Source organism: Lepidochelys kempii, chromosome 1 (assembly GCF_965140285.1).
Source record: "Lepidochelys kempii isolate rLepKem1 chromosome 1, rLepKem1.hap1, whole genome shotgun sequence".
Lineage (NCBI taxonomy): Eukaryota > Metazoa > Chordata > Testudines > Cheloniidae > Lepidochelys > Lepidochelys kempii.
In genome coordinates, this window is record NC_136380.1 from 140,674,291 (window position 1) to 140,696,792 (window position 22,502).

The 22,502-nt window shown below is 42.1% G+C and overlaps 1 protein-coding gene across 7 annotated transcripts in view; it reads right to left on the bottom strand.

Moving 5' to 3' along the window:
• MAP3K15 (mitogen-activated protein kinase kinase kinase 15) overlaps positions 1 to 22,502 on the bottom strand; it is a 137,187-nt gene that overhangs the window by 80,464 nt on the left and 34,221 nt on the right. For 5 of the 7 annotated variants that reach the window (XM_073356755.2, XM_073356736.2, XM_073356720.2 and 2 more), the window contains 3 exons: positions 21,700 to 21,839; positions 17,918 to 17,941; positions 8,926 to 9,006 (listed from right to left, as the gene is read on the bottom strand). In XM_073356755.2, the coding sequence (XP_073212856.1) occupies positions 8,926 to 9,006; positions 17,918 to 17,941; positions 21,700 to 21,839 (245 nt within the window). The remainder of the gene's footprint in view (positions 1 to 8,925; positions 9,007 to 17,917; positions 17,942 to 21,699; positions 21,840 to 22,502) is intronic. The other 2 variants (XM_073356727.2, XM_073356746.2) reach the window with 2 other exon arrangements.

Sequence of the window (22,502 nt, forward strand, 5' to 3'; positions counted from 1 at the left end):
CTCTCTCTCTCTCAAGAGAAGGAATAGGTGTTTGTGAGCAACAGACAGACATACCCATTGGGGGGTCTGAAAAGTTAGGCCTACCTAGGCTACCATCTGGGGTTAGAAAGATAGACATGTGTATAGACTGTTTTTTGTTTTAAAATCTTGGCCTCTAAATGCTTTGTTCCTACTGTTAAAATTAAACAATACTTTCATTTAAGAAGCTGCCTGGTCACTGGTCACAGTCTCCCAAAGGGAAGAACTGCTGACTCACGCTCTGTCATGCCAGCTCCCATTAAGGGAAGTAAATGGGAGCTGGCTAGAGAAAACCTGCAGCTAATTGGTGAGTGGGAGACAGCTGCCTAGCCAATTAGCCTGGGGCTACACAAAAGGCTGGGCAGGAAGAGCAAGGGAGTAGAAGTAGTGTGATAGCTCTTCCTGCCTGGGTGAAGACACTAGAACCCAAGCTGTATATGGTGAAATGATGGTGGGAGCACAACCTGCAAATAAACAACACCAGTGATTACTGAGCCCCAGGGTCTCCAAGTGACTTTGTCAGCACAGCCCTGCAGTGCTCTGCTACATACCCAAACTCAGTTGTAGCTACCGGGTAAGCGTGACACAGACATGCCCAGGCAGGTATATTACCCCTGTGTCTGACCATCTTCTCAATATTTCACTGAAGGGGGTCGTGTGGTATCTGCTGAGAGCTAAGAACTAGCTGAATGTCATGATTATTGCAATGTGTTTGTATGGGAAACCATTTTAGAGTTATGAAACATGTAGGCTATGGTGTTCCAAAATGGTTGAAAGTGAAACTTGCCACTTGAGATAGAGGAGTCTCAGACCTGACTCAATCAACAATGAGACCAAGGGACACCCATGGAGCCAGCCCAAGCCCTGGACTTACTGTCTGGACCAGATGCAGGCCTGAGCGTTTACCAAAACAAAAGAACCCCCAAGAAAAGTCTCTGGTTAGGGGACCACTTGGCTCAGACACAACAGTCTGTTGTGAAAGGGCAAAGGTGTTATTCATTATGGGAGGAGCACTGTGCCAGTAGGAGTGTCTCATGAAAGGTGGAACCCAGCTTTCTGGACTGGACAAGTGCTGCAAGGACGGACCACTGGATGAGAAATACTGTCCTGTCTAGGAAGGTAACTTGTTAATAAGTATAGGCTATAGATTGCAGTTTGTTTTTCTTTTACCTGTAACATTATGTTTCCAAACCCTTTTACTTTTATTTTGCATCTTTCTCTCAAGCTCTGTTAAACAAACTTAAATTTGCTTTACTGTAGACACGTATAGACACCTTGTCCTAAGTAGAGTGTTGAACTGAGGAGAAACCAGTGAACTGAGATGCACTGCTTCCATGGAGGCAGCAGATCCGTGTAAACCGTGGGTGTCCACAAGACAAGAAATTGTGCACTCGAGTGTAGTAAAGTGGGGTGTGTACATTGCTAGCCTGCACTGGGAAAGAGTGGGCTTGTGGAGCCTGGATTGGAGCACTTGTGTTGCCAAGAGGGAGGGTGGTGGGCAGAGATGAGGCTTGCTCCTGCTGTAAGCAGGTGGCAGCGATTAACCCAGGACACCTCTGTTATAGTGACACTTTTCTTTATTAAGTACAGGTGACACCCAGGGCACACATGCCATTGTATTCAAAGTGGTAGCTTGAGGAACTACAATAGTTTGACTTTATTTTGTTTCTATAGAATATATATTATTCCAGACTCAAACTCAGGTAATATGCTTATACGACCTAAGGGAAACATTCCACCTTGACAAACAGTATCCTGATCCTGTAACTAGATGCATGAGTGCACGGGTCCACTTGCATGGAGTCCGTTGCAGGATTGGAACCTAAACTGGTGACACATCCAATCAGGAAAGATTTAGTTTTAAACTCTGATTACTCTCATTATTGCTACCAGAAGAGCAATGATGAATGACTTACATTACATAGCCCCTTTACTGCAAATGACCCCATGACACTTGATAAGCTATAGTACCGATCAAATGCCCATTGAAGTAAATGGGAATTTTTCCTCTATGGGGCCAATGTTCTCTCTTTCATCACAGGAGCGGTCCTACGAATTTTAATAGAATTACTTGCATTTATAACGTGAGCAGGAAATTGCCCTCTATGGAGCATATAATCATCATTTCACCAGTCAGTGAAATGCAGAAGTTGTTTAGTAGAGAGGAAGTGAAGAGCAGCAAGATGTTTTAGGAAGAGCAAGGGACAAAATTATATAATAGCTTTATTGTGCAAAGTATTTTTATGAGATCTAATTTGTATTTAAATATATTGCAAAATAAACGGTAGTGGCCTAAAATTGGACATTACGAAAGAAATTTCTTAGCAGTTAGAACAATCAGGAATTTCAACTACCAAAACTAGTGCTTCCCGTACTATCACGAGAGGTATTCAAGAAAACACTCAATAAAGAAAGTAGAAGGAATAACAGAGAGAAATCAAGTGCTCATGAACTAGATGATTCCAGCCCTATGATATATAGATTTTATTCATGCAGGTGAACACTTCACTGACATTCATAAGTAAGTGCTCACTAGTGTAAGAGCTACACAACCTGATCCTGGAGCCATATTCTACGATTGTTCCACCAACTGGAACTCCTGTTGGCATCAGTGAGAGTACATTGTAAATGTCTAAAGGAAACAGTCTTGTGAATCTAACTTTTTTGCCACACGTGCAGCAAATGCAAGTGCTGTTACACAGTGATTCAAACAGGACCAATATCTGCCTGCTAAACTTATCGTTCTGCTTGTGCAAGATAAATAAAATTAATGCCTGCACAAGACTGTATAGCAACATCTAGATAATCTAAAGTTATTAGCTATCGGAATTAGTTTGAAATATTTCTAATCTAAAATACAAGCAAAATAAGTATTTGCAGTTAGAAATGATACATTTTAATAACTTTAAGTTATTAAGGAATAAGTACAGAATTTGTATTCAGTTAATAGTGTAAATGTACTATAAGGAAATAATTTTTTGCACTTATATACTGATTTAAGAAATAATTCTTAGTATTTATACATCAATTTTTTCATAGCACTTTAAAAACATGATAGAAATTAAAATTTCTTATTTCAATTGGGGTATGTGGGTGGCCTTCCAGAATATAACTAAAAACAATCTAAACAAAGACAATTCAGCTCAAGAAGGAGATATCAGAATCAGTTAAATGAACCCCCAAATACACTTAACAACAACAAGAAGAAGTTTTACAATCTTTTCCTGGAAGGATGCCATTGCTATATTTTGGCATAATGTGGGTGTATCTTCACTGAAGAACAAAAAGGTGTGTTATTTACTAACTCGCTCAGGTTAGATAACTAGAATTAAAATCCTAATGGAGACTAGGTAGCCACAGTCATCACTTGCAGCGGTGTTGGAACAATGTGTATAGTGGGGGTGCTGAGAGCCACTGAACCAAACTGTAAACCCTGTACATGATGGAAACCACTTCAAAGCCAGGAGTTCCAGCACCTATGACCACATCAGTTAGCAAACAAGTTAAAGTCTACAGGGAACCTGGGTTTAATAGTAGCGGCTCACTACTGTTAAAGTCATAGTTGCCGGCCTTGTCTTCACTAGGTTAAGGATTAAGACCTTTCCAAAGCTACATGACCTCAACAACATTGACTCTCCCTCCCATATTCTCAAATATGTGCCTTGGGACAGTCAGTAATTCCAAACCAACTAATCTCTATTGACATAAAGGAATCAAGATGAAAACATGCCCCCTTCCCTCCCCAGTGAACTAGTCCTCTATTATATAAGGATTTCAGAATCAAACAAAAGTATTTGAAGCTCGTTCACTGGTTAACAGACATCCAGTGCATATTACAGGACTCCATGAATCTATGCTACTGCATTCTGCCAGAGTTACAAACTATAAGTGGTTTTCAAAGGTAGCCCTCAATAGAGCACCTTTCATACCATACCAAATAAATTACTGAAATTTAAAAAATTGTCTTTACAGATAAAGACAGACTTTGCCACTGTAATCTCTATCTCTAGAAGAAAAGGTCACAATTTCAAAAGATTTTGCAGGGAGGCAGGTGGGAGAGAGCTATATCTGACCATCATCAGTGAAACACGGGTTTCCATGTTCAGCTCCCAGTAAAAAAAAAACAAAAAAAGAGTTCCCATATAAAGGGCCTATCAATCCACAGTCATCAACAAATACGGCAATTTCTAAATAAACAAGATCTTTCAAAAGCCTTCCCCCATCCAACAAGCAACACTTTCAATCTTTTCCAAGTACAGCATGAACTAGCTGCCTCATCAATTTAGGCCATGCACCAGAACAGCACCTTGCAGGAATCAGTGATCAAAAGAGATGGTAATAAAGAACCATTTTATTTACAGTTTTTGGAGTCAAAGGGGAAGAAGATATCTATTACTGGAAGTTAAACATCTTTTAAGATATCCATAGATAAACTGCAAATAAGATTGGTGTAAAAAGACTTCCTCTAAAACACCGCTAACATTAAACGTATAGCCTGATATCGAAGAGAGTGACAGGTCATTTCAAACTCAATGAAAGATTCAGTTCTCGGTTTCTTTTCAGATGAAAAGCTTGCAGAGTTTGAAGAGTCTGTTCAAAATGTTATTCCTAAGACAATCTTCCAGGTCTTTTTTGGTCCCTCCCCTCATTATCCATTGCAACAAATACAAGATTGCCTTCAAGGTCTTTCACAGTTCAGCTCCATCCTACCTATCCCTCTCTATTATCTTATCAGCCTTCCTCTTTGCTCTGCCAATGATGAAAGTCTCAGCCATCATCTGCTTGTCTGTTTCTCCAACAAGCAGCTTCATCCCTTCTTCCATGTTATCCCTTACGTGTAGGGCTCTATTTCCAAATTCATGGTCCAAATTCCACTAATTCACGGTCCATTTTGGTCAATTTCATGGTCATAGGATTTTTAAAATAGTAAATTTCATGATTTCAGCTATTAAAATCTGAAATTTCATGGTGTTGTAATTGTCGGGATCCTGACCCAAAAAGGAGTTGTGGGGGAGTTGCAAGGTTATTGGAAGGGAGGTTGTGGTACTGCTACCCTTACTGCTGTTGGCGGCGGCACTACCTTCAGAGCTGGGCAGCTGGAAAGCGGCACCTGCTGGCCAGGAGCCCAGCTCTGAAGGCAGAGCCGCTGCCAGCAGCAGCGCAGAAGTGAGGATGGCATGGTAGGGTATTAGATTTCAGAGTAGCAGCCGTGTTAGTCTGTATCCGCAAAAAGAATAGGCGTACTTGTGGCACCTTAGAGGTTAACAAATTTATTAGAGCATAAGCTTTCGTGGGCTTCATCGGATCCATAGAATGGAACATATAGTAAGAAGATATATATATATACACACAGAGAGAGAAGGTGGAAGTTGCCATACAAAGAGGCTAATTAATTAAGATGCACTATTATCAGCAGGAGAAAAAAAAAACTTTTGTAGCGATAATCAAGATGGCCCATTTAGACAGTTGACAAGAAGGAGTGAGGTTACTTAACATGGGGAAATAGATTCAATATGTGTAATGACCCAGCCACTCCCGGTCTCTATTCAAACCCAAGTTAATGGTATCTAGTTTGCATATGAATTCAAGCTCAGCAGTTTCTCGTTGGAGTCTGTTTTTGAAGCTTTTCTGTTGCAAAATTGCCACCCTTAAGTCTTTTACTGAGTGGCCAGAGAGGTTGAAGTGTTCTCCTACCGATTTTTGAATGTTATGATTCCTGATGTCGGATTTGTGTCCATTTATTCTTTTGCGTACAGACGGTCCGGTTTGACCAATGTACATGGCAGAGGGGCATTACTGGCACATGATGGCATATATCAGATTGGTAGATGTGCAGGTGAACAAGCCCCTGACGGCATGGCTAATGTGATTAGGTCCTATGATGGTGTCACTTGAATAAATATGTGGACAGAGTTGGCACTGGGCTTTGTTGCAAGGATAGGTTCCTGGGCTAGTGTTTTTGTTGTATTGTTACTAGAGAGTATTTGCTTCAGGTTGGGGAGCTGTCTGTAAGCGAGGACTGGTCTGTCTCCCAAGATCTGTGAGAGGGAGGGATCATTTTTCAGGATAGATCTTTGATGATGCGCTAGAGAGGTTTTAGTTGGGGGCTGAAGGTGACACAAGCGGTCCATTTCCTGGACACTACTGTACTAATAAGCTATGGTCACATAACCACCACCCTATACCAGAAACCTACTGACCACTATCCTTACCGACATGCCTCCAGCTTCCATCCAGGACACACCACACAATCCATTGTCTACAGCCAAGCTCCAAGATACAACCGCATTTGCTCCAATCCCTCAGACAGAGACAAACACCTACAAGATCTCTATCATGCATTCTTAAAACTACAATACCCACCTGCTGAAGTGAAAAAACAGATTGACAGAGCCAGAAGAGTACCCAGAAGTCACCTACTACAGGACAGCCCAACAAAGAAAATAATAGAACGCCACTAGCTGTCACCTTCAGCCCCTACCTAAAACCTCTCCAGCAAACTAGATACCATTAACTTGGGTTTGAATAGAGACTGGGAGTGGCTGGGTCATTACACATATTGAATCTATTTCCCCATGTTAAGTAACCTCACTCCTTCTTGTCAACTATCTAAATGGGCCATCTTGATTATCACTACAAAAGCTTTTTTTTTCTCCTGCTGATAATAGCTCATCTTAATTAATTAGCCTCTTACAGTTTGTATGGTAACTTCCAACTTATCTGTGTGTGTGTGTGTGTGTGTATATATATCTTACTATATGTTCCATTCTATGCATCCAATGAAGTGAGCTGTAGCTCACGAAAGCTTAGGCTCTAATAAATTTGTTAGTCTCTAAGGTGCCACAAGGACTCCTGTTCTTTTTGGTAGGTTATTGCCACCCTTACTTCTGTGCTGCTGCTTGCAGAGCTGGGCCCTCAGTCAGCAGCCGCCACGCTCCGGCCGCCCAGCTCTGATGGCAGCAGCACAGAAGTAAGGGTGGCAGGGGATGGTATTGTCACCCTTACTTCTTCACTGCTGCTGGCAGGACACTGCCTTCAGAGCTGGGCACCCGGCCAACAGCTGCCACTCTCCGGCTGCCCAGCTCTGAAGGCAGCACAGAAGTAAAGGTGGCAACACCTTGAACCCCATGCAACTCCTTTTTGGGTCAGGACCCCCAATTTGAGAGAAACTGGTTTCCCCTATGAAATCTGTATAGCATATGGTAAAAACACACACAAGACCAGATTTCACTGGGGGAGACCAAATGTCATTGTCTGTGATGCGTTTTTCATGGCGTAAATTTGATAGGACCCTACTTAGGTGTAAATCACTGCTCCATAAAACACGTGCAAGACCATGACTTTACCTCCTTCGTACTCACTTCTATTCAGCACTGGGCAAAGCATAGGAACATTAGGCCCATGCTTCAGGGCATTAGCTCCTGAAGTCATGTACTTATATCAGAATCTCAGCTTTTGTTGAAAAATAAACTAAGAAGTTTCTAGCCCTTCTAGCAGGGGAGGTGGGGGTGAGGGAAGCTTGAAAACAAGACCTGAGTATAACTAACGCACTGATGATCCCATAAGTCTGCAGTAAGCCTGGACCAATAGCTCAGAGAGGTTTTAACACCTAACTTGGCTGTTATCTCCAAGACCTCATGATCTCAGGGAGAGGACTCAATGTGGCAGGAGGAGAGGAGTGCAGCAGTCCTGACCCATCCTCCCACTCAGATACACCCTGGCTGTTACAGTAAGTACTGGAGGGGTCTCTCCTCTCAACTCTGTTCCTCCCTTTGGTGTTCCTGGAGTTGAGGAGATGTGCGCTGGTGTGCATAGGACCTCTGATTTCCCAACTTCTACTGTGATGCCTAGAGCATACTATTGGCTGATAGTGGTTAGGCAGGCTGCAATTTAAGACTACGGCTACTGATCTGCTTATATATCACCATTATTAAAAAAAATTCTACAAATTGTGCACACAGCTAGTCTATGAAAAAATATGCTTACATTACGGTTATCCCATTCTCCCTCCTCCCATTTGTATGTTTCACCAACCTATCATGACTTGTCTTAAGCTAGCATTGTAAACTCTTAGGGAAAGCGATTGCTTTCTACTAGGTGTCTGTACTGTGCTAACTGCAATAATGGGTCCTTGGAGCTAGGTGAGGATAACATCAGTGAGTAGCAAACTTGTACATATACCATCAACTTTAAAATAATTGCTCAGTCCCTCCACACAGAGTAATTATATCACCCCCACCTTCCCCCCAAACACCTTAAATTACTTTTATTTTGAAATCAGAGTATCCCACATGGGGTGTTATACTGGCATAGTTATAGCGGTAGAATTATGCCGCTAGAGCTATGCGAGTTGAGATCCCTGTATAGATAAGTCCTAAGAGTATTTAAGATAACATGTAAAAGACTCTCATAATATGGTTTAATCCATAAAACTGGACAACAAAGAACGAACCCAATTGATTAGAAGAATTTGGATGCTTCTAAACACATTGCCTGTCTGAACACACTCAGCGAGTTCAATTAATCAGTTGTCTTAAGGATCAAGAAAATTTTCAACAACGCAGAAAAATATGACGGGCTGGAAACTACAGAAAATTGTTGTGTGTGACTGATTTCCCAGCAAAATTAGAGTACTTTATATGTAGTAATTCATTTTAAAAGTCTGAATGTAAATATATTTTTTTGAAAATGCAGGGTTTGTGTTCTATTAAAAAAGAATCCTTAAGCTACAGGATATAATTTCCAAACAACATCTATTCCAAGATAACAATTGCATGAAAAATAAGATCCAGCCCAGTATTATTTTTAAAATATTCTTAAATAAATACAATTGTAAAGGCACAGTAATAAAATAATTCTAAAATTACTTTAATTCAGCCAGAAAGCAGAATAGAAAATAATACATACTTTGCCTATCACATAACCACTGTGGTACTCAGGAGGCACTTGGACCTGAAGAAAAGCTTTGTGGTTGGCAACTGCAGCCTGCTCCAAATTGAAATGGAACAGCATGGAAAAATAAAGAACGTGGAAGTATACAAATAATAAAAAAAGGCAGACAAACATAGGACACATGGAGAGAGAAATTATTAGAAAGAGATACAACAGAAGATGAAAACACGCATACAGCAAGTTTATATATAATCTTTAAGATCAAGGAAGTTTGCAGAAATCACAGTATAACTACAATACAAGTTTGTCAGCATATGTTCTTGTTTTATAGCTGACATGCATTCAGTGAAGTTTTATATACAATCACTAGTTAGATTATTACATGAATACTGTAATTAACTACATACAACATATATATAATGGAGGTAAACTAGTGTGTGCCTATTAAAACTTTACCTTTTGCATTTCTAGAACTCTTTGCTCTTAAATATATATCCTTAACTTGTATTAACATATTTTTCACATTTAATATATACTGAGTATTAAAATCAGAGGTATGTTATAAACATGTTTAATGCATAAAAACACTTCTAATTATACTTTATTAGGTTACTTGTTTGTTTATATTACTTTCCTCAAAGAAGCGCACTAACAAGGGTGTTTTGTTTGTTTTAAACTTTGTATATCTGTATTTAAAGAGTCTCTAATCCTAAATAAAACAGTTTTCATTTGTGTCTCCTTCCGGGAAGTCTTTGAAATATGTTTTCTACTTCAGATGCTTCTCTAGAAACATACTTAACATTTTGATCTTTAAACTTACTACATCATACAAACTTTTATATAATGTGGTTACAGTATGAAAAGAGTATGCAAAATTATTAATTTTAAATGCTTGCTCATCAGGATCCTTACTCATCCTTACTGCATTAATATAGAATGCACTGAATGCTGTAGTCTCTCCAGTTCAGTTTGACAGGGACTTATAACTGTGTAAAGCACTACACAATGAGAGTATAAGTGTCAGAACCAGCTTTCCTGCAGATTCATTAATTGCAAGTACTATTTACAATCTAATTGACTATTGAAACTTTACCTAAGTTTCCTACTTAGATGGTAACATAACAATTCCTTGTGGCAATGATGCTATGTGAAATCCTGTCCTATTGAATGCAGTGGAAGTTTTGCTATTGACTTCAAAGGACGCAGGATTTCACTCACTGTGTGTAATAAAAAGCTACCACAGTGCTTGGTTCAAAGCCCATCTAAGTCAAGGGAAAGTCTCACACTGACTTCACTGGACTTTGGATCAGGCCCATAGATATTTAGTAATGTAACCAGATTGATTTATAGATTTCTTTTAAAATCTCTGTGTTAATTTCCTTTAAATACCTTCACCAAAACAAGTGTATAACAGATTGTTAATTCTAAATCATTAGAAAACCAACAATTTAAGGGAAAATCAGTTTAACTATTTCCCTTCTATTATCTACATATTCTATTTTTGTCCTAGTTTTTATCAACTTGTAAGCTTCTAGAGCAGGGGTGGGCAAACTTTGTGGCCCGAGGGCCACATCGGCATTTCAAAACTGTATGGAGGGCCGGGTAGGGAAGGCTGTGCCTCCCCAAAGAGCCCGGCCCTCACCCCCTATCCTCCCCCTCCTACTTCCTTTCCCTCTCAGAACGCCCAACCCATCCAACACTCCTTGTCCCCTGACCACCCCCTTTCAGGACCCCGGCCCCTGACCACCTCTTCTCCCTGTCCCCTGACTGCCCCGACCCCTATCCACACTCCCACCCCCAGACAGGCCCCCCGGGACTCCCATGCCTATCCAAACTCCCCTGTCCCCTGACTGCCTCCCAGGATCCCTTGCCCCTTATCCAACTCCCCCCTTACCATGCTGCTCTGAGCAGCAAAGCCCTGCCACCCGGGCAGAGCCAGCCATGCTGCTGCTGAGCTGCCCAGCAGGAGCGGCAGGCCAAAGCACTGGCGTCGCATCGCGCTGAGGCTGCAGGGGAGGGGGGCAGCTGGGGGACAGCCTCCCTGGCCAGGAGCTCAGGGGCCGGGTAGGATGGTCTCGCAGGCTGGATGTGGCCCGTAGTTTGCCCACCTCTGTTCTACTTACGACTATAAGGAATAGCCAGTATGGATTTGTTAACTAGCCTACTGGATGGAGGGAAGCTGTAGACATGATATATCTTGATTTTAGTAAGGCTTCTGACACAGTCCCAAATGACATTTTCATAAGAGAACTAGGAAAATGCAGTCTAGATGAAATTACGATGAAGTGACTGCACATCTGTTAGAAAGATTGTACTCTCAGAGTAGTTATCAATGGTTCAGTGTCAGACCAGTAGGGTCCTTCAGGAGTCAGTCCTGGGTCTGGTACTATTCAATATTTTCATTAATGACTTGGATAACGGAATAGAGAGTATGCTTATAAAATGTGAGGATGACACAAAGCTGGGAGGGGTTGCAAGCACCATAGAGGAAAGGATTAGAATTCAAAATGACCTTGAAAAATTAGAGAATTGGTCTGAAATCAACAAAAATGAAATTCAATAAAGACAAATGCACAGTACTAGGTACCTTAGGTACTAGGTACAGCTTAGGAAGGAAAAATCAAATACACAACTACAAAATGGGAAATAACTGGCTAAGCAGTAGTACTATTGAAAAGCATCTGTGGTTTACATTGGATAACAAATTGAATGTGAGTTAACAACGTGATACAGTTGCAAAAAAGCTAATATCATTCTGGGATGTATCAACAAGAGTGTTGTATGTAAGACACTCGAGGCAGAGGTGAAAGTAAGCTGGTATGGCTTACCAGTAAGAGCCAGTACACAACCGCCCGTACCGGCAGGGCCACGGGGGAGGCAAAAGGGGCAGCTTTCCCAGGGCCCAGCAATTTAAAAAGGCCCAGGGTTCCTGGCAGTGGCCGGAGCCCCTGGCCCTTTAAATCACCGCCAGAGCCCTGGGGTAGCGCTAGTGGTGGCTGGGAGCCCCTGACCCTTTAAATCACCGCTGGAGCCCCAGGCAGCATGGGCCAGCCAGCACTGAAGGGCTGGCTGGGGGAGTCTGGCCCCAGCCCTGCCCCTTCCACCCAAGGCCCCGCCCCCCACCTTGCTCAGGACCCCGGCCGCCCTGTGTACTGGTAAGTCCCTTAAGTTACTTTCACCCCGACTGGAGGTGATTGTCCCCCTCTACTTAGCACTGGCAAGGCCAGAGTTGGAGAATTGTGTTCAGTTCTGGGCACCACATTTTAGGAAAGATGTGGACAATTTGGAGAGAGAGTCCAGAAGACAGTAAAAAAAATTAGAGAAGGTTTAGAAAATCTGACCTAGGAGGAAAGGTTAAAAAATCTGGGCATGTTTAGATTTGAGAAGAGAAGACTGAGCAGGGACCCAATAACAAATATATTAAGGGCTGTTATAAAGAGGACAATGATAAATTGTTCTACCTTTAGTGGACATGGAGAACAAGAAATAATGGGCTTAATCTGCAGGAAGAAAGATTTAGATTAGATATTAAGAAAAGTTTACTAATTATAAGGCGAGTTAAACTCTGGCATAGGCTTCCAAAGGTGATTGTGGAAATCACTGGAGATTTTTAATAACAGGTTGGACAAACACCTGTCAGGGATGGTCTAGGATTATTTGGTTCAGCTTCAGCAGAGGAAGCTCGACTTGTTGACCTCTCAAGGTCCCTTCCAGCCTGACATTTCTATGATATTGTGATTACTTTCCACGGTGGCTGTACCTAACTCACCACCCTTCACTGCCCACATTCAAATAAACCATATGCATCCCACTTTCATGAAATCTTAGATGTGTACAACTGAAAGGGACCTCAATAGGTCATGTAGTGCAGGCCCCGAAACTCAAGGAAGGACTAAGTAATAACTAGACCATTCATGACAGGGGGTTGTCTAACCTGTTTTAAAAACCTCTAGTGATGGAGATTCCACAACCTTCCTAGGCAATCTGTACCAGCGCTTAGCCACTCCGACATTCTATTTATATATCATGAAGGATGGGCAGTCAGGGCCAAAACTATTCTGGAAAGCACTGTCCATCAGCCCTTTGATTCTAGCAACCTTTTAAAAAAGGCTTAATCCCACTTCTTCCTATGTCTTGTGTTTTCTAGATTCTGTGCCTTAGTTTTCATTAAATCTAGTAGAAATTTTCTGACTTTTGATTCTTCATCCAAAAAAATGACAAATTTGCTACAAAAAAAATTGTGAAAAGTCAAGTTTTTGACCAGTTCTGGTCCTCATGTTTTTCTGAAGTTGCACTCCTACAATCAACCAGTTGTGATTCAGAGAAGAGAAGTTAGGAAGCCTAATAAAACACACGTTTATCCTTGCCCTCTAAGGATAAATGCATTATCCCCATACACACTCTCTACAAGTCCAAGAATATATCCTCAAGCCAGCTCCCAAATCTTCATTGCTTCATGGTAACAGAGATGAAGAGGAGACTGTTCCTCAAGGCTAGATATTTGTGGTTTATTTTATAGATAACTACTTTGAAAGAAACAGTACAGCTGTGCCTACACCATCTCTGAGTGAAATAAGCAGCTGACTGCCTTAAGACTAAGATCAGTTCCTCACAAAAAGAACCACCTAATGGAAGGGACATGGAGAATTTTGACCTTTAGTTACATGCTAGGGCAAATCTGTCTAGGGAACTGAGCTCCCAGTTGCAGACTGCATGCTTTAAACATCTCAGTGGGGCAGTAAATTAGCAACACAGAATTTTAATTGCTTGCTTTGGGGGAAGTCAAATAGAACAGACTTTTATCCCAATCTTATCTCAAAATATTTCATTACTGATGATGGAAGCTACATCCCGAGTTTTCCCACCCTTATACTTTTCAAATAAGTTATTAAATCTATGTTGCAATCTGATCACTCAGCATTACAGAGTTGCTCTGTGGTTTTCACATTTCAACTATGGACGCAGGCCAAGTCCCAAATGAACTGCTGAACTGTTTGCAATGTAGCATTCTCTGTTTATATTCAACTTTCTCTCCACTCCCTCTTTCCCTGAAGCATAATTAGTATAATGATTTACATTTTCCTTAAAGGGAAAAGATTAATCATTTTTCTAGGTTTACTTACTTATTTAGAATGAAGAAACAATCACTGCAAAGGAAACATCTACATCTTTATCAGTTTCAACTACTGTTCTACACTGATTTTCTTTGCCCTTTTTATGGGATTTGAGATTTCCAGAATAAAGGATAACACTAAAATATTAAGTCCTTAAGGGCAAGGATTCTGCACCTCGCATACACCACACAAGGGACTGCTTTTGCACTGCCAGGAAAAAGGGATGATGTAGCTAGGGACAGTTTCAGTTGCCCTCTTCCCCCAACAAAGCATAAGGCATCACTACTGCCTTAAGACTGCAGTTGCAGCTCTGTGGATTCTCCAGGGCCCAGGGCAGGGATGGGAAGTAGTCTTTCCCCTACTGATCTCTACTGCCTGACAGAAAGCACAGCCAATTTGTGTTGGGGTTTCCCCAATGGAGAACAATTAAACCAGAAAACAAAGAAAAAACAACCACCACAGCAGCAGCATTAATTCTAATGTAAATATTTGCCATTTAAACCTAAAGGGCTAATTAGCAGTTCACTTCATTTGATTTACATTTACACTGACACTGTAATTATCTAAGGAGTGACATGACCCTCCTTATCCAAAAGCTTCAAATGAAGCATTGGTAGAATATTGTAACAGTGACAAAACACAGACTTGTCTACAGCATGAAGTTACTTCTGGAGGGGAAAACAATAGACTCTTGTTTATGCAGAAAGACAGTAATTTCAGCTTAGGTATAAAACTTTGATCTACTAGTGTAATTAGTTTGTTAAATTAACAACATTGCCACAGTAATCTCAGATAATTTGCTCTCTGTGATCAGTTTTAAGGAAATAAATTTAAATATAATCTACTATCAAATTTCAAGCAAGCCATATTCTTTCTCTCACCCCCCCCCCCAAAAAAGTCAAGAATACTTGCTTAGTACTCTTCAGTAAAAAGTGTCAGGAGTTACTATAGGCCGGATGGTGCTTTTGTGATCAGTCCTGAATGAAGGGGCAGCACATAACTGCTCTGTCCCAAGAGCAACCCCTAGAAGAAACTGTGACTATCACGAAAGCTCATGCTCAAATAAATTGGTTAGTCTCTAAGGTGCCACAAGTACTCCTTTTCTTTTTGCAAAGACAGACTAACACGGCTGTTACTCTGAAACCTGACTATCACAGTGATTCCTTTTCTCCTCCCTTGCTCTGGGTGGGGATGCAGTGAGTGTGGCTCTGGAGAAGGTCAGTTTATTTCTCCTCCTAGTGCCTAGCTAGCTACTTAGGCCAGCTACAGGGTAGGTGGGGTTCAGAAGCAAGGTTCCACCACCCATACCCCCTACCCTTAGTTTGCATGGAGCTTTTTCAGAGATAGTAGTGGGCATACTCCATACCACATCTGGAGCTAAAATGAGCCTTACCAGGCAGGCCAAGCAAATGGGTTGAGGGCCTTACACCCCTTACTCATGTTTACTTAGTCTAATCCAGCCCTAGGTGTATTGGTCTACACAGTAGCTTTTTATCTACACAGTGTGTTAAAGTTACCACATTTAACCTGTAACTCCAATTAAAGTTTTAAAACCGCTGGTTTTCAAAGAACAAAATAACATGTTCATGTCTTTATTCTTGCTCTGTAGATACAAAATAGAATAGAAGCTTTGGGTGTGTGTGCAAATGGAAACAAAAAGTGATAAAGCAAGGTTTCAGCTCTGTACAAATTAACAATCAGTTCTCATCTTTAGAAAGTACGGTATTAAATTGGGAATGGCCACTTTTATATGATCTGAAATATAAGCAGCTATGGAACTGCTGAAGGAGCTAAATCAGGGGTCGGCAACCTTTCAGAAGTGGCGTGCTGAGTCTTCATTTATTCACTTTAATTTAAGGTTTTGCGTGCCGGTAATACATTTTAACATTTTTTAGAAGGTGTCTTGCTATAGGTCTATATACTATATAACCAAACTATTGTCGTATGTAAACAAGGTTTTCAAAATGTTTAAGAAGCTTCACTTAAAATTAAATTAAAATGCTGATCTTACGCCGCTGGCCCGCTCAGCCTGCTGCCAGCCTGGGGTTCCGTTCACCTAGGCTGGCAGCGGGCTGAGTGGGACCTGCGGCCGGGACCCCAGCTGGCAAGGGGCTGGCAGCCAGGACCCCAGACCGGCAGTGGGCTAAGCGGCTCAGCCCACTGCTGGTCTGGAGTTCCATCTGCCAGCTCCTGCCAGGCAGGGTCCCGGCTGCCGGCCCTGCTCAGCCCGCTGCCAGTCTGGGATCCCAGCCCTGCCCACACAGAGTGGGTACCTACCTTCTCCCTGGTCCTAGCCCATTCTCTTCCTCTCTCTCTCTGCACTGAGCTGAGGGTGGGAGTGCACTGAGCACAGGGCTGGGGGTGAAGGAGCAGGCTGGGGGTTGGGGTGTAGGGTCTGGCCAGGAGCTAGAATGAGGGAGGGGGCTCAGGGCTGGGGCAGGAGGTCTGGGTGTGGAGTGCTTACCTGGGCAGCTCCCATTTGGTGCGAGGACGCAGATGGGAATGGGGGGGGGGGGTAGGAGCTCCCGTTTTCGTGCTCAGGGTGGGGGTGGGAATGTGGGGGGTGCAAGAGTCAGGGCATGGGGGGGCTGGGTATGTGGGGGGGGCTGGGGGCATGTGAAGGGGTGTAGGAGTCAGGGCAGGGGAGGACTGAGTGTGTGTGGGGGGTGCTGGAGTCAGGGCTGGGGTTGTGGGGGATGCAGGGATGAGGGCAGAGGGCTGGGGGTGTGGGCTAGGGTTGGGGGGGGTGCTCCCAGCCCCCTGCCCAGAGTGGCTCACGGCAGCGGGGTGGAGGGGGATATGCCCTGATTCCACCCCCCTTCTCCACCTCTTCTCCGCCTCCTCCCTGGAGCAGCGAGCGCGCTGTGGCTCCGCTTCTCCCCCTCCCGTGTAAGGGCCATCAGCTGATTGGCGGCAGGGAGGAAGCAGAGGAGGGGCAGGAACCCAGCACCCTGAGGGAAGAGGCGGGGGAGGGGGAAGCTTGCCTGCTCTGCAGCAGCAGCCAGCAGGACCAAGCTACTTCACCCTGCCCCCGCCAGGGACGGAGAAGAGCAGGCTGGGGCGGGCAGGATTTTTAATGGCACGCTGCTGCCTGCCGGGGTCCCAGCCGCCAGCCCTGCTCAGCCCACTGCCAGCCTGGGTTCGACAGCGGGCTGAGTGGGGCCAGCGGCTGGGACCCCGGCAGGCAGCAGAGTGCCATTAAAAATCAGCACACGTGCCATAGGTTGCCAACCCCTGAGCTAAATCATCCTTTAATATTAGTCTACATATATATAATGCAATAGAACTAAAACATCCAAAAATATGTTTTATATTGGACTGGGTTTTCTGGTCTGTTTAGTTTTAGTTGGAATCAAGAATATGTAATACTAATAACTTTGTTTTGAGAACCAAGCTTTTGCATCCACAAGTCTTTTGTAAGAACCATGAATCTCTCTCTATATGTTTCCTGGAATTCGAAATGCACCCCAGCAAAAAACAAACAAATAAAAAAAAAACTTTAAATGTGCTGTCTTGGTTGTCCATCCACAGTATATAATCATCGTTAAAACCTCTCTGAAGCTTTTTCACCAGACCTCCAGGGTCATGTAGTCAAAGTCTATTTTGTACATCTTCCCGGCAGTCACAAAGACAATCTACTTTCTGAAACTGTCACCAACAACATACTTTGGAGAGGAAGTCAGCATGATTTACAGTAATTTACACTGCACCTAAACAAAGTGGCCTTCTTGATTACATTATAGCAACTACTGCATGACTTGGCAGACCCACTTATGCAATACTGAGTGGCATTTTTCATGTTCGTCACTTCAAATTAAATCATTTGTGGCATCCTCACATTATGTTAAAAAAATCAGGATTTAATACTTACTGTCAGGTTCCAGAGTACTTACTGTGTTTTTCTGAGATACCATGTCCTGGAAAACAAAGAGATCAAGGAAAAGTTTAGGAACATTTGCCTGGATTGTTATTTTCAATAAAAATACTTTGCATAGCCCTATCAATGTACATATTGATTTACAGACTGAGTAAGTCATATTTCCTGCCTCAGTAAGAAATAGCATAACAGTTCAGATGAGGGAAGCAGCCATGAGGAGAACCAAGGAAGGCTTTCTAGAGGAAGTCATTTTCAAGGAGGGACCAAAAGGAAAGAAAAAGCATGCTTGATGGACAAGTGGAAGAGATGGCTTGAGAGTGTAGAAAAAAAGACGAAAGGAGGACTGGGAAAGGTTTTGAGTCTGAGTTGGGAGGGCAAGAAGAGGACAATGAGAAAGAATTTCTTTTGAGAAGAGACAAAAAGATAATGAAGAACCTAATGTTAGGTGCTCAACATGGTTAGAATGTCACGACAATAAGTAGAATGTAGCAATGGCTTTTTGCACAGTAGTGGAGTGGGAAGAAGTGAAAAGCAGACCAGGTGAAGAGGAGGTTATAGTAATCAAGACAGGAGAAGACCAAGGCATGGAAGTACTGATGCCATCATACAAGGCATTGATAAGACATCTTCTGGAGTACTGTATACAATTCTGGTCACCAGAAGAACAGCTACAGTGGGTCAGTCCAATGGTCCATCTAAGGCAAGGATCCTGTCTTCTGAAAGTGGCCAATGCCAAATGCTTCAGAGGGAATGAGGAGAACAGGGCAATTATCAAGAGATCCATCCCCTGTCATCCAGTCTCAGCTTCTGGCAGTTAGAGACTTCGGACCCCCAGAGCATGGGGTTGCATCTCTGATCATCTCGGCTAACAGCCATTGATAGACCTATCCTCCACAAATTTATCTGAGGGCAGGTCTACACGACAAACTTGCATCAGTGCAGCTGCACCACTGCAGTGCTTCTGCTGAAGATACCCTAAGCCAATGGGAGAGAGCTTTCACACTGGCTTAATAACTCCATCTCCACAAGAGGCAGTCACTATGTTGGCTCTGTCTACATCAGGGATTAATGTCGGTATAACTACATTGCCCAGGGATGTGGATTTTTCACACCTGTGAGTGATGTAGTTATACTGAAGTAAGTATATAGTGTAGACCTGGCCTATGTCTTTTTTGAACCCAGTTATATTTTTATCCTTTACAACATTCCCTAGCAAGGAGTTCCACAGGTTGACTGTGTTGTTTGAAGCAGTACTTCCTTTTCTTTGTTTTAAACCTGCTGCCTATTAATTTAATTAGGTGACCCCCTGGTTCCTGTGTATGTGAAGGGGTAAATAACACTTCCTTATTTACTTTCTCCACACTACTCATGCTTTTATAGACCTCTATAATATCCCCACTTTGTCATCTCTTTTTCAAGCTGAATAGTCCCAGTCTTATTAATCTCTCCTCATATGGAAGCTGTTCCACACCTCTAATCATTTTAGTTGCCCTTCTCTTAATATTTTTCATTTCTAATATAACTTTTTTGAGATGGGGTGACCAGAATTGCACGCAGTACTCAAGATGTGGGCATACCATGGATTTATATAGTGGCATTATGATATTTTCTGTCTTATTATCTATCCTTTTCCTAATGGTTCCTACATTGTTAGCTTTTATGACTGCCTCTGCACATAGAGCAGATGATTTCAGAGAACTATCCACAATGACTGCAAGATCTGTTTCTTGAGTGGTAACAGCTAATTTAGACCCATCATTTTATTTGTATAATTGGGACTATGTTTTCCAATGTGCATTACTTTGCATTTATCAACACTGAATTTCATCTGCCATTTTGTTGCCCAATCACCCACTTTTGTGAGATCCCTTTGTAACTCTTCACAGTCTACTTTGGACTTAACTATCTTGAGTCGTTTTGTATCATCTGCAAATTTTGCCACCTCACTGTTTAACCCTTTTTCCAGATCTTTTAAGAATATGTTGAATAGGACTGGTCCCAGTCTGGGGGACACCACTATTTACCTCTCTCCATTCTGAAAACTGACTATTTATTCCTACCTGTTGTTTCCTGTCTTTTAATTAGTTACAGATCCACGAGAGGACCCTCCCTTTTATCCCATGACTGCTTTCTTTGCTTAAGAGCCTTTGGTGAGACCCCTTGTTAAAGACTTTCTGAAAATCCCAGAACACTCTATTCACTAGCCCACCTTTGTCCAAATATTTGTTGATCCCCTCAAAGAATTCTAAGATTGGTGAGACATGATTTCCCTTTACAAAAGCTGTGCTGACTCTTCCTCAACAAAGTGTATTCGTTTATGTGTCTGGTAATTCTGTTCTTTATAGTAGTTTCAAGAAATTTCCCTGGTACTGAAGTTAGGCTTACTAGCCTGTAATTTCCAGGATTGCCTCTGGAGTCTTTTTAAAAATCAGCATCTGTTACAGAAGCTGATTTACATACCACAGTTCAAGAAAGATGAGTTTAAACTGGAACAGGTACAGAGAAGAGCTATTAGGAAGATCAGGAGAATGGAGAGCCTATCTTACCAGAGGACACTGGAAGAGCTTGGTTTGTTTAGTCTCTCTCTCTCTCACACACACACAAAAAATGGTTGAGAGGGGATTATGAATGCTCTCTGTATATACATTAGAGGGGTAAGTAAGTATCAAGGAGAACAAAGAGCCATTTAAGCTAAAGGACAATGTCAGAACAAGAAGAGATATAAACTGGCCATGAATAAATTCAGGCTGGAAATTAGCAGAAAGTATCTAACCATGAGATGGGTAAGGTTCCGGAACATGTACTGCGTTGACCTGGTGGCTGATTAGCTTTCTGGACACCAGGTCATCCCATTGGGTAGAATATTCGCCTGTGGGAAATATTAGTCCAGACTTCTATGGATCTCATTTACTTTGGTCTCATTTCCATTGTTGGGTTTAGTATGTGGGTGCTGGGTGGGGCTGGTGCCCTGTCATATACAGAAGGTCAGAGTAGATGGTCTAATAGTCTCTTCTGGTCTGAAACTCTATGACAAAGGTTTTAACAGTGGGGACAGCAAAGAACTACAGGATGTGAAGATAGGGATAAGAAGGTAGGGATAATCTGCTGCACAGAAGAGGATGTCTGCTCTTGACACAAATCATAACTCATTCTGTCCGTTTCAGCAGAATAGAGGCAGTCTATCCATGGCCAGACAGAGTACTTAAAGTGTAATAACATTTATTGCCCTAATATAAAATTAAATGACAAGCTTATAAAAAGCTTTTGTGATTACATCTTTCTTATCTCCACCCCACAGCAACAGCAGATGAATTTTTATGATGACTGTGTGTGCACATAGTTTCACCCACTCAGCCTCTAGGAAATACAAAGCAAACCTATAGTAATGGAGATGAGTACGCTGATTAATAATAAAAGTATGTTTAAAATATGGGCCTAAATCAAATGAAATGTGTCATTATTAAACAAAAATCCTAAAATCTTTTTACAGTGTACTTACAATAGTCAAGAGAAAGAAACAAACCGTACTTGTGACTGAACTAATAAAAATCAGAACTACACACTTGTTTCCATGTCTAGCAGTCTGAAGAAAAACAATTACCATATTATGGGCCTATAAACGTGCCTGTATGTCATTTTAAAAACACAAATACTTCCATTTTATTGAGTAGTCAACAAGGCTATGCACAGGGGTAAAGCTTCCAAGACGCACAAGTGTTTGCAGGATCAGGCTCTACATTTGCAACACAATTAAAAGATACATCTGTATTAAAATGGATTTTGAAGTGAGGACCTTACCTTAAGTGACAGAGCAGTGTCAGCATCAGTATCATGGTAGAGTATAACATTATTGGCCATGTCAAAGCTTTCACGCACTCCAAGGTGGTAGAAGAGTGATGGTTGTCTGGAAACATCACTCATGTCCACGACTGCAACATCTGTAATGAGGGGCAGGGGGAATAATAGCTAAAACCAAAACTCACTTCCAAGCGGATTCTTATTTTACAGAATTTAAAATAAAAAAAAATGGAATTAAATTTGGACAACAGATAAAATCCATATATTCAGTACAGTGTTTGGTCTATTTAAAAGTAAATTTACCCATCAGCCTGGGAAGAGACAGAGACACACACACTTAGTATATTCAGTAGTAAATACCTAAAATATCATCATCATGTTACTACTTTTGCCAGAAAGGAAAATGCTGAATCTGAGGGAAAGCAAGTCCCATTTGCCTACCCCTATGCCATTATAGCAAGAAATCTCAAGGGGTCACTTTGGCAAACCACACCAGAGCAGCCAGCCAGCCACCAGGGCAGTAGCCAATTCATACTAATGCACAAGTGACCCAAATCATGTACCAAGGCACTGAGGCACCTCCTGAGACCAACCCCTTTCACCATTCCTTAGTTGTTGACTTCCTTCAAAAATCATGGGGGGCTGTAGGGAGAAGAATCCACTGTCCCCACAACCCAAACCAGACTGGGTGCCTCCCAGCCACATCTTGGTGTACTTTCCAACCAATTCAACTTGTCCTCGCAAAGCTTCCACAGAGTTCCCAGTTTGCAGAAAAATTCAATATCAGAATGTCACAGGCTATA